This window comes from Onychostoma macrolepis, chromosome 09, assembly GCF_012432095.1.
Source record: "Onychostoma macrolepis isolate SWU-2019 chromosome 09, ASM1243209v1, whole genome shotgun sequence".
Taxonomy (NCBI): domain Eukaryota; kingdom Metazoa; phylum Chordata; class Actinopteri; order Cypriniformes; family Cyprinidae; genus Onychostoma; species Onychostoma macrolepis.
Window position 1 is genome coordinate 32,147,295 of NC_081163.1, and position 15,800 is coordinate 32,163,094.

Sequence of the window (15,800 nt, forward strand, 5' to 3'; positions counted from 1 at the left end):
GTAAGGCTGTTTATGCCTCCCCCATTTATAAAAATCACAGACAACTTTACGCACATGGTTCTCATAACTCATTGACTTCTGAGATCAATCTGTGGTGCTCCATTCATAGATTGATCTGCATTTACAGGTGCTGGTCAAATAATTAGAATATCATCAAAAAGTTGATTTATTTCACTAATTCCATTCAAAAAGTGAAACTTGTATTTTATATTCATTCATTACACACAGACTGATATATTTCAAATGTTTATTTCTTTTAATTTTTATGATTATAACTGACAACTAAGGAAAATCCCAAATTCACCAATACAAAGAAAGGATTTTTAGAAATCTTGGCCAACTGAAAAGTATGAACATGAAAAGTATGAGCATGTACAGCACTCAGTACTTAGTTGGGGCTCCTTTTGCCTGAATTACTGCAGCAAAGCGGCGTGGCATGGAGTCGATCAGTCTATGGCACTGTTCAGGTGTTATGAGAGCCCAGGATGCTCTGATAGTGGCCTTCAGCTCTTCTGCATTGTTGGGTCTGGCATATCGCATCTTCCTCTTCACAATATAGAAAGTTTGCTGGCCAATTAAGAACAGGGATACCATGGTCCTTAAACCAGATACTGGTTGCTTTGGCAGTGTGTGCAGGTGCCAAGTCCTGCTGGAAAATTAAATCTGCATCTCCATAAAGTTGGTCAGCAGCAGGAAGCATGAAGTGCTCTAAAATTTCCTGGTAGATGGCTGTGTTGACTGTGGACTTCAGAAAACACAGTGGACCAACACCAGCAGATGACATGGCAGCCCAAATCATCACTGACTGTGGAAACTTCACACTAGACTTCAAGCAACATGGATTCTGTGCCTCTCCACTCTTCCTCCAGACTCTGGGACCTTGATTTCCAAATGAAATGCAAAATTTACTTTCATCTGAAAAGAGGACTTTGGACCACTAAGCAACAGTCCAGTTCTTTTTCTCCACAGCCCAGGTAAGACGCTTCTGATGTTGTCTCTGGTTCAGAAGTGGTTTGGTAGCCCTTTTCCTGAAGACGTCTGAGCGTGGTGACTCTTGATGCACTGACTCCAGCTTCAGTCCACTCCTTGTGAAGCTCTCACAAGTGTTTGAATCAGCTTTGCTTGACTGTATTCTCAAGCTTGCGGTCATCCCTGTTGCTTGTGCACCTTTTCCTACCCAAATTCTTCCTTCCAGTCAACTTTGCATTTAATATGCTTTGATACAGCACTCTGTAAACAGCCACACCTTTCAGTAATGACCCTCTGTGACTTACCCTCTTTGTGGAGGGCGTCAATGTTTGTCTTCTGGATCATTGCCAAGTCAGCAGTCTTCTCCATTATTGTGGTTTCAAAGAACAAGAGATACCCGGAATTTATACAGTAGGGATGGTCATTAATTGAAACTCAAATGTAAATATTCTAATTTTCTGAGATACTGAGTTTGGGATTTTCCTTAGTTGTCAGTTATAATCATCAAAATTAAAAGAAATAAACATTTGAAATATATCAGTCTGTGTGTAATGAATGAATATAATATACAAGTTTCACTTTTTGAATGGAATTAGTGAAATAAATCAACTTTTTGATGATATTATAATTATATGACCAGCACCTGTATACTTGAACAACAAATGGCACAACAGATCGACAGACAAACATCCAGTTTATAATGTCATGACAATTACGGACCATTTCCGGGTCATTTCTTTTTAACCTTTACAAAGAAACAGATAATTAAATGCAGAAGTGCTCACATTGGTCCCCTTGGTGTGTTTGGCACTTTATACATGGTCCTTTCAGTAATATGGCAACGAGCGCGATATTGATGAGTTTGAGCAGTGTCATTGAGTCCTTAGAGACACTATTCAACCCCAGGCATACATTCAGCACATTTCAAAAGCACACTTTTGGAAATCCCTCTGAGAATTCCTTGTTCTGGATCCCAAGTGAAATGTTCATCTCTGTTTATACATAAGGTGTTTAGTCTTTTGGGATGAAGGTTCCCCCTTTGGAAAATCAGTTCCTTACTTATTGCGTAGTTCCTGAAGCTCTGTCGTTGTCACAGATGTGAAGTGATGTGGATCAGTGTGCCTCTACTTTATGGTAAAATAATTGTGGTATACATACATCAGTGGTATAGGCTCAGATAGCAATGTAACTCACCATATGAAACATAACTGGGAGGAATGGGACAATCTGAGGCAAGATGGAACAGATAAAGAGTGCTCTTTCTTTGGTATTGGTAACAAATAATGGTTAAATTTTGTTCTAGCTGAGAACAAATCCTCTTAAGCGCAAGTTTTATATATATATATATATATATATATATATATATATATATATATATGCAACAACACATTTTCCAACCACATTTTTCTTAGGAGTTTTTGACACATTTAACACAAAGGAAATATTGCTTTCCTTTTTCTGCAATATCAGTGTTCTTCACCAAAGGGACAATGACAATTTTGACATTCAACAAACCCTTCAAATAATATCATATACAATACTCTTAACTAAGCCAAATGAAACATGAACAATAAGAGAATTATCATTTTAAACCGTTTAAGACGGCAAAAGATAAGTATATGTATATAAAAGAAATTAAAGTAGGGCTTCAAATACTTGACAAATTGATTTCAATTTCTTACTCCAATATTTAACATCTTGCCCAATGTGCAAATTGTTTAAAAAAAAAAAAAAGTAATGCATGCTTCATATTTTGTGCAAAAATTTTCAAATACTATACAAAGGTTACAATATAATGTGCAGATCACATTTGAAAAGCAGCAGAACAGTGTTTTTTGTTTTTTTTTGTTTTTGTTTTTTATGGTAATTTATTCCTATGATGGCAAAACTGAATGTTTAGCAGCCAGAAAAAGATATCAGCATTTCTTTGAGAGAGAAATATTTAAAATGACTTCGATGTCAATTTGTTCGCAAAAAGTCCTTACAGAAAAGTTATTTTTTTTTTTTTTCTCTTCCCAAATCCCAAACCTTTTAACTATAGCGTGTGTATACTTGTGTGCATCTTAAAGGTAACAAAATATAGATATACACATTAATTATACAGTCTTTCTCAACATCTATCTCATCCAACGCTTTGTCGGGACAGTTTTATAAATGTTGGGACAATTTTATCAATGTTTCTAATAAAAGAACAGTTTATATTTTATTAATTTTATTTGGTGAAAAACTGAATTGAACTCTGTTTGAGGCAGCCTGGCCACATGGAACCATATGCTTAGCCTCATATGAAGCATATAATATATTGTGTTCTTGTGCTTCAGACTACTTGCTGTGTACCTTGTTCTGTAGCCTCTGGTATTTTTCAAGTGTGTGTGTGACTGTTTCGTTGTTTTATTACTGCAAAGTGTGATCACTCAAGGTTCTTCATGCACAGCGAAAAGATTGCACTAATCAGCAATGAAATGCATTGTTGACGATCCACTTTTTTTCTAATTAATTAACAAATCATTGTTGCAACTGCAGAAGAAGCAAGCACGGGAAACAAGGCAGGGTTGACCATCACCCACATGGTCTGTTATGTTCGATGTCATGATTGCTGGGCCGGGCTGGGCCGGGCCGGCTCAGCTTAGGTGGTGACCTCTGGAGGGTTGGTCCTCTCTGTGGCCGGAGTGCTGCAGTCGTGGTTGTGGATGCCGGTGGAGATGTGAGCAGTGCAGGCAACAGTGTTACTGTGGACTCTACGGTTGAGCTGGATGACTGTGGTCTTAGAGGGCATGGAGGAATGACCGTTCTGCAGCAAACTCCTCTGACAGCAGAACAAGATGCAGAAACACCTGTAGAACTTTGGACAAAAAACAAGAGAAGAGACACTTTAGACCTAAGAAACACTTTCTCAAAAATGTAAAAGCTTTTAAAACAGCAAATTTTCAGCACAACAAAAAAAAAAAGAAAGTTAAATCAAGGTACGGTCACATTAGCAAAATTTCACAGGCGAAAAAGGTCTGTTGTCAATAGTGTGGCAATGCATTTGGCACAGCTTACATAGATGTCACTTTCAAGCCATGCATTTTTATGTTGGTCAACGTGGTGAATTTGTGAAACCAACTTTTCTCGTCCTTGTGTGGATTCTTATTTCCTTACGCAGATCAACAGCAAATGCCATCGCACCTTAACGAAGCAAATTTCAAAACAGAATGCATATTGCTTTTGTATGCTGAAATTTCTTAGAGATTGGTGAAAAGTTCTTGTTCTTGATGTTGGTGTGAATAGGCATAAAAGTCAACCTGAAATTAAAATTTACCAATTTGATTTCTTAATATACATTATTACAGTGAACAATTCATCAGTACATTTATTATAAAAGGTGAAAAATCTTTCATCACAATATAATGACTCTAAAAATGACAGACTGACATCCATAGATTGCTTAACTGACAGCATAAAGGTTATTCAGTTAAATCTGAATGTTCTTGAAGCGAAATTAATTAAATGGAAATTGCACTTTACAAGCCTAATTTTCTCATCTTTTTAATCATGTCACAGATTCTGCTTCCTGAATGGTCCTTTTGTCTGCTTGTTCTCTTATTTTCTCATTCACTGACTGTCAGTTAGCGACTGACCAGTGCATCACTGTTGAATTGAACCACACTGCTCTCTCTGTTATTGCATGCAGCCCACATAGGCCATGGCATAGAATTTTTTTATTTATATTTTTATGGGCATCCAGTCGATCTCATCACACACAATTCAGACTGCAACTCTGTTAAAACAATTTCTGTGCTGTGGTAACCATTAACAGAACTTCACATCATATACTATATATATAATTTATTTTAATTTTTAATTTTTTTTTTTTGGTATGTATTATATATTTTCATTTAACAAGTTCCAAAAGTTGCATCGGGCTATGTCCAATTTATCTTATTATAATACCCTGAAATAATGTAAAATGCTAATAAATAAAATGAAATCCTTGACTTTATAAACGTTATGTTTAGATATCTTTCTATTTAAATTGTATAATTTTCATATTTTATTTAATCATTTATTAAAATAAAATTATAGCAACCTCTTAACCCTAATCTGATGTACCCTTCTGTCACTGTGTGGGCTGCTTTGTTAATGTCTAGTTTTGTGCGTCTTTCAGGCATCCTGCTGATGATGTCCTTATGTGAAGAGGTTCACGTGTACGAGTACATTCCTTCACTACGACAGACGGACCTGTGCCACTACCACGAGCGTTACTACGACGCCGCCTGCACTCTGGGTGCGTATCACCCCCTGCTCTACGAGAAGATGCTCATCCAGCGCATGAACGTTGGCTCCGAGGACGACCTCAAACGGAAAGGCAAGGTCACGCTCCCCGGATTCAAGAATGTCCACTGTGAGCCCTGAACAGAAAGATGCAATAACGGCCTTTGTAAAGCAGAAGAGATCTGCAGACTGACGCAAGACTGCACAGAGACTGCTGAGAACAGACCTTGTTAGATATGGGACGAAACCTTCTGCTGTAGTTCACTCAAAAATGCATTTCCTGAGCCTAAACTTAAATAAAGATGGTCAGAACAGCAATAGATATGTCCTGAGAAAAGCTTTTTGGATTTGTGGATGTTCGTGGTTTTAAAAGCCATCAAAAAAACAGTGTTTGTTTTTTTTTATTTTATTATATCATTTTTAATGGAACTCTGTTTTTCACAGGGTTGAAAGTATTAGCAGTCATAAACACTGAAAGCTACACTGGGGGAAATAAAAGCATTCACACAAATACGTTTTAGCACAAAGGCTAGATTTATTCTCTGATTAAAGATGAGCTTTACTAATCTGTCCATAGATTTGTTTTTCACATACTGACAGATTTTAAAGCTTCTTGCCATAATGCTATGATTGTTTAGTTTTTTTTGTAAATTAGGTACAGTTAATTTTCTGCTGTAATATACTTTGTGCCACATTCACAAGCCTCTTTGGGAATATTTTGCTCTTCCAGTACGTCTCGCAGAACTGTGGCAAATGAATCAATAGTTGTGGGGGTTTTTTTTTCCTTACTCCGTGTAAATGTTTCTTTGAAAGCAGAGTACTTTCATGTATCTTGTAGCTTTTGAATGTGACCACGGTTCGTTTAATTCTCTAGTCATTTTATACTTTCAAAAACCTGTCTAGACGGGTGGTTTACAAAAAATAGTTATTATTGCTTGTACTATGGACTCATTGCAGCACTGTAGATCTTATTTGGGGCTTTAAGGCTGCTGGCAATATAACAAGTACAGTGGTGATATTATTTGTTAAATATAAACTGAGGTTTTTAATATCTTGTAGCCCCTAAAATCAAGAGGTTTTCTTGACTCCAGCTGGAGCCGTCTTTAAAAGCGAATGAATTATGTTGTCTTCTCTTAAATGTACAGTTGTTCATTTAATGCAATTCACTTTGTGTTTTGACTTTTCTACAGGAGGGAAAACTTGAAGGTTTGTTATTTACTCGTGCATTGTTTCAATGTGTGCCATTTTAATTAAGACAGAACACTTTCACAAGCTGATTTTTCTGGAGATCTGGTGAGGGGAGCTAACGTCTGTTTTAATCACTGTTGTATATTGTAGAAGTAAAACTAGTAATTGATGATTTCACTCAGGAGCTCACGATACTCTCTCACCAGGGTGAAATGTTTCATTTTCCTTCTAGTCCTATGGTAGGCTGAGGTGTGTAAAGCTAATATTTGACCTTTACTCTGTCCTGTTTCCCCATGTTGGGGGATTGTAGATGTAACTGAAGAGTAACTTTTTTTTTTTTATTTTTTTTTTTACGTGGAATACGAAATTAGGTTTGGACGTAAAAATGTTATTCCCGGTTTAGTGCATCTGAACCTGCAGTGTGTCGTCTTCTCAGTATGACTCAATGTTGGGCTGGCCGTGGTTGTCAGGCATGTGTGACCAGTCGTGGTCCATCGCACTTGCCTCCAGTCTGTGACAGTCGGATAATTAAATAGGGTTTTTTGGGGGGATTTTCGACACTTTTTATTGACTGGTAATGGAAAGGATATGACTGGGGGGAGAGCATAAAAACTAGCTACTGTTCAAACATTTGGGGTCGTTACATTTGCTATTATTTGTTCAAAAATGCAGTAAAAACATTAATATGGTAAGATATTATTACAATTTAAATGACCTGTTTTCTATTGTTATATATTTTAAAATGTAATTTATTCCTGTGGTGCAGAGCTGGTTTTCAGCATCATTACTCCAGTCTTCAGTGTCACATGATCCTACAGCAATCATTTGATACACTGATTTGGTGCTCAAACAAACATTTATCAATATTGATAACATTTATGTGAAATGGAAATCTTTTGACATTCTTGTTTTTACTGTCATTTTTGATCAATTTAATGTCGTTGCTGATTAAAATGTTATGTATTTAAAAAAAAAAAAAAAAACGACCCCAGAATTTTGAACAGCAATGTACATTAACCATCAGGCCACGGCTCTGCCTGACAATTATTTATCAATGTGGCCAATCGGTCATGTGACCTAATGGAAGAACTAAAACTATGCCTTCTACTTTCTCTTTAGGCTTTTTGATGCTCTACGATCAGAGGCAGAGTCGTGTGTCCTTCCTCTGTGAATGTCTTTTCTTAAGCCTTGAACAAGAGGTGTTTCAGTGGCGTAAACCCCATCCCTGTTTCTCACTGAGAAGAGACAAGGTGACTGGAGATACAGCCGATTTAAGAGTATTATTTGAAGTGTTTACTGTAAATAGGTTTGGATTTTTAATGTCATGGGGTGATACGACTACTTTGGGGGGTGGGTAGGGGATGTACATTACGGCGCACAGAGCATGTGACAGAAAGCAGGGCTTATTAGTGTTCATGGTAAATACCTTTGCAGTTCTAGAAACATTAGGATTTAGTCTGTAATGGGAAATGTGAGCTGGGTCTCTAGGTTTAGGTCTGTTTTGAGTATACAGTCTTTTTTTAAAGAAAAGAGGAAATGCAGGTGATTTCACTGGTGAACTTCAGTGCGGTGTCGTGATTTGCACAGTACATTTCAGAGGTCTGTGCCAAATGTGCTGTTTTCCTGTGTGTGTGTGAGAGGAAATAAAATGTTTGAATGACACTACATTTGTGATGCTGTGTATCTGTGCCAACTTTGATTTCTGCATCTAAAATACTTTCCCTTCTATACTTTTCCTTTCCATAAATTTCCTTTTTTTTTTTTTTTTTTTTTTGGTCCGTTAATGTCATCTGTGAGAGAGTCTTGATCTTTAGACTGTAAATATCTCTATTACAGGCTAGTTCACTTTCAAAAGCCATGGGATGTTTTATAATGTTTATTTCTCCAAATGTTAATACACATTTGAATTTTTAAAACCACTAAATATTTGTGTATTCTTTTGACCATTGTTTCGATAATAAAACCTTGACCTTTACTTGACCCAGTAACATTGTGTGTGCTACCTGTCAATTTCTTGTCTCCTTTGGTTGTTTTGTAAAAATATCAATATTTGACAAAAAAAAATAATTCATAAAGTATAAGAAATACAAAATACATTATATATATATATATATATATATATATATATATACACACACACACATACAGTGGGGAAAAGATTATTTGATCCCCTGCTAATTTTGTATGTTTGCCCACTGACAAAGAAATGATCAGTCTATAATTTTAATGGTAGGTTTATTTGGAAGATTCAAAGCGTTTATTGTCATGTGCACAGTGAGGAAAAGCAAGTTTCCCTGTACAATGAATTTCTTTCTTTGCTGTCCACACTGAATGCCAAGACAAGTGCAAATTATGTAAAAAAAAAATGAAATAAAACAGACATACACATAAATAAGAATAATAAAGTACAGGTATGTTGCAGGAGTAGAAATAGACTATGGATATAGAATATAGACTACGTACATCTGTATTTGCGAGTGGCAATACTGACTTGTGCAAAACAATATAGTGACGTGCAATATTAACATCAACATGTCAACATGTAGCAGTAATATGTAGTATATTTCTGTGTGCGAGTGTGCAATATTGACATACAGTGGGGCAAAAAAGTATTTAGTCAGCCACCAATTGTGCAAGTTCTCCCACTTAAAAAGATGAGAGAGGCCTGTAATTTTCATCATAGGTATACCTCAACTATGAGAGACAAAATGAGAAAAGAAAATCCAGAAAATCACATTGTAGGATTTTTAAAGAATTAATTGGTAAATTCCTCGGTAAAATAAGTATTTGGTCACCTACAAACAAGCAAGATTTCTGGCTCTCACAGACCTGTAACTTCTTCTTTAAGAGGCTCCTCTGTCCTCCACTCGTTACCTGTATTAATGACATCTGTTTGAACTTGTTATCAGTATAAAAGTCACCTGTCCACAACCTCAAACAGTCCAACTCCAAACTCCACCATGGCCAAGACCAAAGAGCTGTCAAAGGACACCAGAAACAAAATTGTAGACCTGCACCAGGCTGGGAAGACTGAATCTGCAATAGGTAAGCAGCTTGGTGTGAAGAAATCAACTGTGGGAGCAATTATTAGAAAATGGAAGACATACAAGACCACTGATAATCTCCCTCGATCTGGGGCTCCACGCAAGATCTCACCCCGTGGGGTCAAAATGATCACAAGAACTGTGAGCAAAAATCCCAGAACCACACGGGGGACCTAGTGAATGACCTGCAGAGAGCTGGGACCAAAGTAACAAAGGCCTCAAATCCTGCAGTGCCAGACGTGTCCCCCTGCTTAAGCCAGTACATGTCCGGGCCCATTTGAAGTTTGCTAGAGAGCATTTGGATGATCCAGAAGAGGATTGGGAGAATGTCATATGGTCAGATGAAATCAAAATAGAACTTCTTGGTAAAAACTCAACTTGTTGTATTTGGAGGAGAAAGAATGCTGAGTTGCATCCAAAGAACACCATACCTACTGTGAAGCATGGGGGTGGAAACATCATGCTTTGGGGCTGTTTTTCTGCAAAGGGACCAGGACGACTGATCTGTGTAAATGAAAGAATGAATGGGGCCATGTATCGTGAGATTTTGAGTGAAAACCTCCTTCCATCAGCAAGGGCATTGAAGATGAAACGTGGCTGAGTCTTTCAGCATGACAATGATCCCAAACACACCGCCCGGGCAACGAAGGAGTGGCTTCGTTAGAAGCATTTCAAGGTCCTGGAGTGGCCTAGCCAGTCTCCAGATCTCAACCCCATCGAAAATCTTTGGAGTCCGTGTTGCCCAGCGACAGCCCCAAAACATTACTGCTTTAGAGGAGTTCTGCATGGAGGAATGGGCCAAAATACCAGCAACAGTGTGTGAAAACCTTGTGAAGACTTACAGAAAACGTTTGACCTCTGTCATTGCCAACAAAGGGTATATAACAAAGTATTGAAATTAAATTTTGTTATTGACCAAATACTTATTTTCCACCATAATTTGCAAATAAATTATTTAAAAATCCTACAATGTGATTTTCTGGATTTTTTTTTTCTCATTTTGTCTCTCATAGTTGAGGTATACCTATGATGAAAATTACAGGCCTCTCTCATCTTTTTAAGTGGGAGAACTTGCACAATTGGTGGCTGACTAAATACTTTTTTGCCCCACTGTATGTACAAAAACAGTGGCCTGTAACAAATTGAGTGCAACTACATAACAATAACAGCTTTAACATTAATAATGTGCAAATCAAGATGAAGATACTTGATATGAAATAGCAGCAGTAACATTAACAAATGTGCAAAATTGAGCTGTAGCAGTTCAGTCCACATATTCTATGAGATATGTGAGACTAGTCTGTGTCCACTGGCTACCCGTTTAACAGTCTAATGGCTGAGGGGAAGGAGTTCCTTAATCTGGAAGTCCTGCATTTCACACTCCTTTACCTCCGTCCTGATGGTAGGAGTGTGAACAGTCCATGTTGTGGGTGGGTGGGGTCCTTAAGGATGGAGGCAGCTCTCTTGTGAACTCTGTGATGGTAAATGGTCTGCAGGGAGGGCAGTGGAGTCCTGATGATCTTCCCAGCAGTCTTCACCACTCTCTGCAGACATTTGCAGTCCCTCACTGTAATGCTGGTCAAAACGCTCTCAACAACGTAGCTGTAGAAGTTGCTGAGGATCTTAGGTGACATGCCAAACTTCCTCAGCCTCCCTAGGAAGTACAGTTGCTGTTGTGCTTTCTTAACCAGCTGGGTGGTGTTGAGTGTCCAGGTGAGGTCTTCGCTGATGTGGACCCCCAAGTATTTAAAGCTGCTCGCCCTCTCCACTTCAAGATCTCGGATAAACAGTGGCTGGTGAGTTCTCCTCTCCTTCCTCATGTCCACTATCATCTCCTTTGTCTTGTCCGTGTTGAAGGTGAGGTTGTTGTCCTCACCATGTCATAAGACTGGCCACCTCCCTCCTGTAGGCTGCTTCATCTCCACCAGTGATCCGTCCTATCACTGCGGTGTCGTCAGCGAACTTCACAATGATGTTGTCCTTGTGGGAGGCGACACAGTCATGTGTGAACAGTGTGTAGAGGATGGGACTGAGAACACACCCCTGTGGGGTGCCAATGTTTGTTATGATGGTGTCTGAGGTCCTATTTCCAATCCTGACAGACTGCGGTCTACCAGTCAGGAAGTCTAGGAGCCAGTCACAGAGTGTGGGGTGTAGTCCAAGTGCAAACAGTTTGTGGGTAAGTTTATGGGGGATGACCGTGTTGAAGGCGGAACTGTAGTCAATAAAGAGCATCCTGATGTAGGTGTCCTTATCTTCCAGGTGAGAGAGGGAAATATGGAGAGCAGCAATACCCATCCACGACTCATTTTCAGTGCCCTGGCTGGCTTCAATGCCCTGGCCCTGATGGTACATGGCCCCGTCCATCCCTTTAATGTGGTGCAGTTGTCCTGTCCCCTTAGCAGAAAAACACCCCAAAAAGCATAATGTTTCCACCTCCATGTTTGACGGTGGGGATGGTGTTCTTGGGGTCATAGGCAGCATTACTCCTCCTCCAAACACGGCAAGTTGAGCTGATTCCAAAGAGCTCGATTTTTGTCTCATCTGACTACAACACTTTCACCCAGTTCTCCTCTGAATCATGCAGATGGCCTGTGCATGTGCTTTCTTGAGCAGGGGGACCTTGTGGGCGCTGCAGGATTTCAGTCCTTCACGCCGTAGTGTGTTACCAATTGTTTTCTTGGTGACTATGGTCCCAGCTGCCTTGAGATCATTGACAAGATCCTCCCGTGTAGTTCTGGGCTGATTCCTCACCGTTCTCATGATCATTGAGACTCCACGAGGTGAGATCTTGCATGGAGCCCCAGACCGAGAGAGACTGACAGTTATTTTGTGTTTCTTCCATTTGCGAATAATCGCACCCACTGTTGTCACCTTCTCACCAAGCTGCTTGGCGATGGTCTTGTAGCCCATTCCAGCCTTGTGTAGGTCTACAATCTTGTCCCTGACATCCTTGGACAGCTCTTTGGTCTTGGCCATGGTGGAGAGTTTGAAATCTGATTGATTGATTGCTTCTGTGGACAGGTGTCTTATACACAGGTAACAAACTGAGATTAGAAGCACTCCCTTTTACTTATTTGACTCATTAACATGTAAATCAATTTATAACTTTTTTGAAATTAGTTTTTCTGTATTTTTTTGTTGTTATTCTGTCTCTCACTGTTAAAATAAACCTAACATTAAAATTATAGACTGATCATTTCCTTGTCAGTGGGCAAACGTACAAAATCAGCAGGGGATCAAATATATATTTTTTTTTCCCACAAATGTATACATATACACATACATACATATATATATATACATATACACACACACACATGTATACATATACACATACATACATATGAAGAGTTCATTTGCAAAAACAGATAACTCTGTTTTTAACAATTCTCAAAAATAATGTTTTTCATCGTGCATTCCAATAAATCTCAATGAAACTGCAGTTGGTTTTTATTTTTATTTTTTTGGACTAGGTTAAAAAATGACTAAAAAAACAACAGCTAACTAACACAATAAAAACACGATAATAAAAAAACATGATTTTTGAAAATGAAGTTATCTGTTTTTGCAAATAAACTCTTCATATACACACACACACACATACATATACATACATATATATATATATATATATATATATATATATATATATATATATAATACAAAAAGCTCTTGATTTATGAATACTTTTTATATAAAGGTAAACACTTTATTTTAATGTGATGTTACAGTGTAATTACACAAATACTGAGTAATCTAAATTAACTACATATACTTAATATAGGGGTCAGGGTTAGGATTTGGTTTAGGGTTAGTTGCTTGTATTTATGCATATTTTACTGTTATTTTTATAGTGAATACACATAACTATGTATACGTAACTTTAAAATTAATTCAAATTATAATGCTAAAAAAATACATCAAAATGCAAACTGAAATTATATTTATTTTTCCCCCATCCATAACTTGAACTTGAAACTTACGGAAGTGTATCATGGTCATTTAATTTAATTTATCAATGCTCACAGCTTCTGTTAATAAAAAAGAAGTTTGAAGTTTGATTTAGTTATTGCTGTTACCTGTTTGTTCATCAGGATGTATATGAGCGGGTTGATGACCGTGCTGCTCTTGGCGAGGAGAGAGGGAACCACGCTGGCCACGGGTGAGATGATTCCTGGCCGGCCAAATGTAGCCATCATGGCCACGACACCGTACGGCATCCAGCACAGAAGGTAACACACCACCGTGGTGATAACCATGAACAAAACATGGTATTCCCGTTTTCGCGCTGCTGTCTTCCGTATCTTCCCTACCTGAGAAAGAGAGACAGACGCAGAAACACTTATGCGTTGTGTCTAGAGAAATGTCTATTGTAAAAATGGTGTTTTGCTATGTTAACATTGACTTATTGTTGTCTTGGTAACACTTTAGAATAGGGAACACTTATTCACTATTAACTACGACTTTTTCCTCAATAAATTCCTAATTCACTGCTTATTAATAGTTAGTAAGGTAGTTGTTAAGTTTAGGTATTGGGTAGGATTAGAGATGTAGAATAAGGCATTAATATGTGCTTAGTTATTACTAATAAATGGCTAATATTCTAGTAATATGCATGCTAATAAGCAACTAGTTAAGAGACCCTAAAATAAAGTGTTGTCTTTGTCAATTCATCTGTGAACATTATTCCACAGGGCTGTAGAATTCTAGATTTTGATTGGTTGACGAACATTCTAAAGAAATGGAGTGTTGCAGGGATGACATATTTTTGTAGGCCAAAACCAGTAGCGTGACAAAGTCAGCCCCGGGCCCACATGCAAAAAAATTTGTACAGGCCCTCCCAAATGTTATTGGCTCCAACTTGGTTAATTATTGTAGATTTATCTGAAGTAATTAACGTTACGTGACTATTCACAAGCTGTTTTATTTACGGAATAAATGTTTGGATATAATATTTAATGTTTTCAAGTCCATTTATCATTGTAGCATGTAAGCCACCCAATAATCACAATAAGCTTTGTTACTTATATTAAAACACAAAGTCTCAGCCTTCTGTCAACTTTATAATTAAATACTACAAACAATAAATGTGTTTTTATGCTCTTAAATTTATAGTGAGATAACTATATTCGCCTCAGTTCAAGCGGCATGTGAATCAATGATATTTTCCTCTTGCAGCACGAAATAAATATGAATCAATATTTGAATGCATGTTGAAAAATCAGAACAATTTAATACAAATGAATGTTTCATGAAATCGATCAGTTAGAGTTTCAAAAATAAGCCTAATTCAATAAGTCTATGTTTTATTGCTGTTTTTCATGTTAAATGTGAAGAATGACAGGTTGGATGCCACAGACTTTTTTTTTTTTTTTTGCTGGAGTATAGGTGGAATTTTCATATTAACTTCACACAATATAACATGATTTTATTATCATAATTTTTATTGTATTCTTAAAATATTTTGATGTTAATCTTTAGTTAGAATTTTTTATTTATTTTTTATTTTTTACGTGGCACTAAAATGCTGACGTAAGCTATTTGTACTGCATGCAAACACAATCTTGGCACAGAAGCGCAACAAACAAACAAACAAACAAAAAATTAAAAATACTAAGGAGATATTTGAATTATTTATTAATGAACTAGCATTTTCTGAGTCAGTGTCGCAAAGATGAAATTGAAGATCCTGACTCGCCATCTCCTCAGGAATAAGGAGAACATAATGAAAGAGTTTTTGTTTTCGATCTGAATTATTTTGTTTTAAATTATTTAAAGCATTCCAGTAGATATATTTATCATGTCTGTGAGGAGGCAAGTATTCGCTGAGTTTCGGTTCAGTTTTTGTGAAGCATTCCTGCTCAAGACCAAGACGACTCGGGCTCGGGTCAGACTCGGGCCGAGAATTCTTATAAGCTGTCGGACGAGGGCTGGGCCCGTGCAGGGCTCTATTCGTTCCCTCATTTCAATCAAAGGTTCCCCCTTGCCTCGGCAGGCCCCCAATACGCCCGGGCCCATATGCACCTGCACACCCTTCATACCCAGACGCTATATGCCCCTGGCCAAAACCTTGAAACAAGACAGCATTGTAGTGCTTCTGATTCCAACGTTCTGAAGTCAATGGGTTTTTGCATAAATGTCTAAAATAAGGTCTGCGGGTAATACAAACTCTAGATATTTTCATGTTTTATTCTATGACATCAAATATATATGTAATATTGATGTATGAAGCATAGTTCCTTCCAGGTCTGTAGACCACATTACAGTTCCAGGTCACTTCATTCAAATATTTCACCTATTTCAAATGTCCTTACAATGAACCAAATACACTCTCCAAGCAAA

General features: G+C 37.6%; 2 protein-coding genes across 3 annotated transcripts in view; one reads left to right on the forward strand and one right to left on the reverse strand.

Annotated features, from left to right (window-relative positions):
• st6gal2a (ST6 beta-galactosamide alpha-2,6-sialyltranferase 2a) overlaps positions 1–7,394 on the forward strand; it is a 74,899-nt gene extending 67,505 nt beyond the window's left edge. The window contains exon 7 of the mRNA XM_058786917.1: positions 5,117–7,394. Coding sequence (XP_058642900.1) covers positions 5,117–5,364 — 248 coding nt within the window. The 3' untranslated portion in view covers positions 5,365–7,394. The remainder of the gene's footprint in view (positions 1–5,116) is intronic.
• tmtops2b (teleost multiple tissue opsin 2b) overlaps positions 2,350–15,800 on the reverse strand; it is a 51,364-nt gene continuing 37,913 nt past the window's right edge. For both annotated transcript variants that reach the window (XM_058786918.1, XM_058786919.1), the window contains 2 exons: positions 13,538–13,771; positions 2,350–3,811 (listed from right to left, as the gene is read on the reverse strand). In XM_058786918.1, the coding sequence (XP_058642901.1) occupies positions 3,596–3,811; positions 13,538–13,771 (450 nt within the window). In that variant the 3' untranslated portion in view covers positions 2,350–3,595. The remainder of the gene's footprint in view (positions 3,812–13,537; positions 13,772–15,800) is intronic.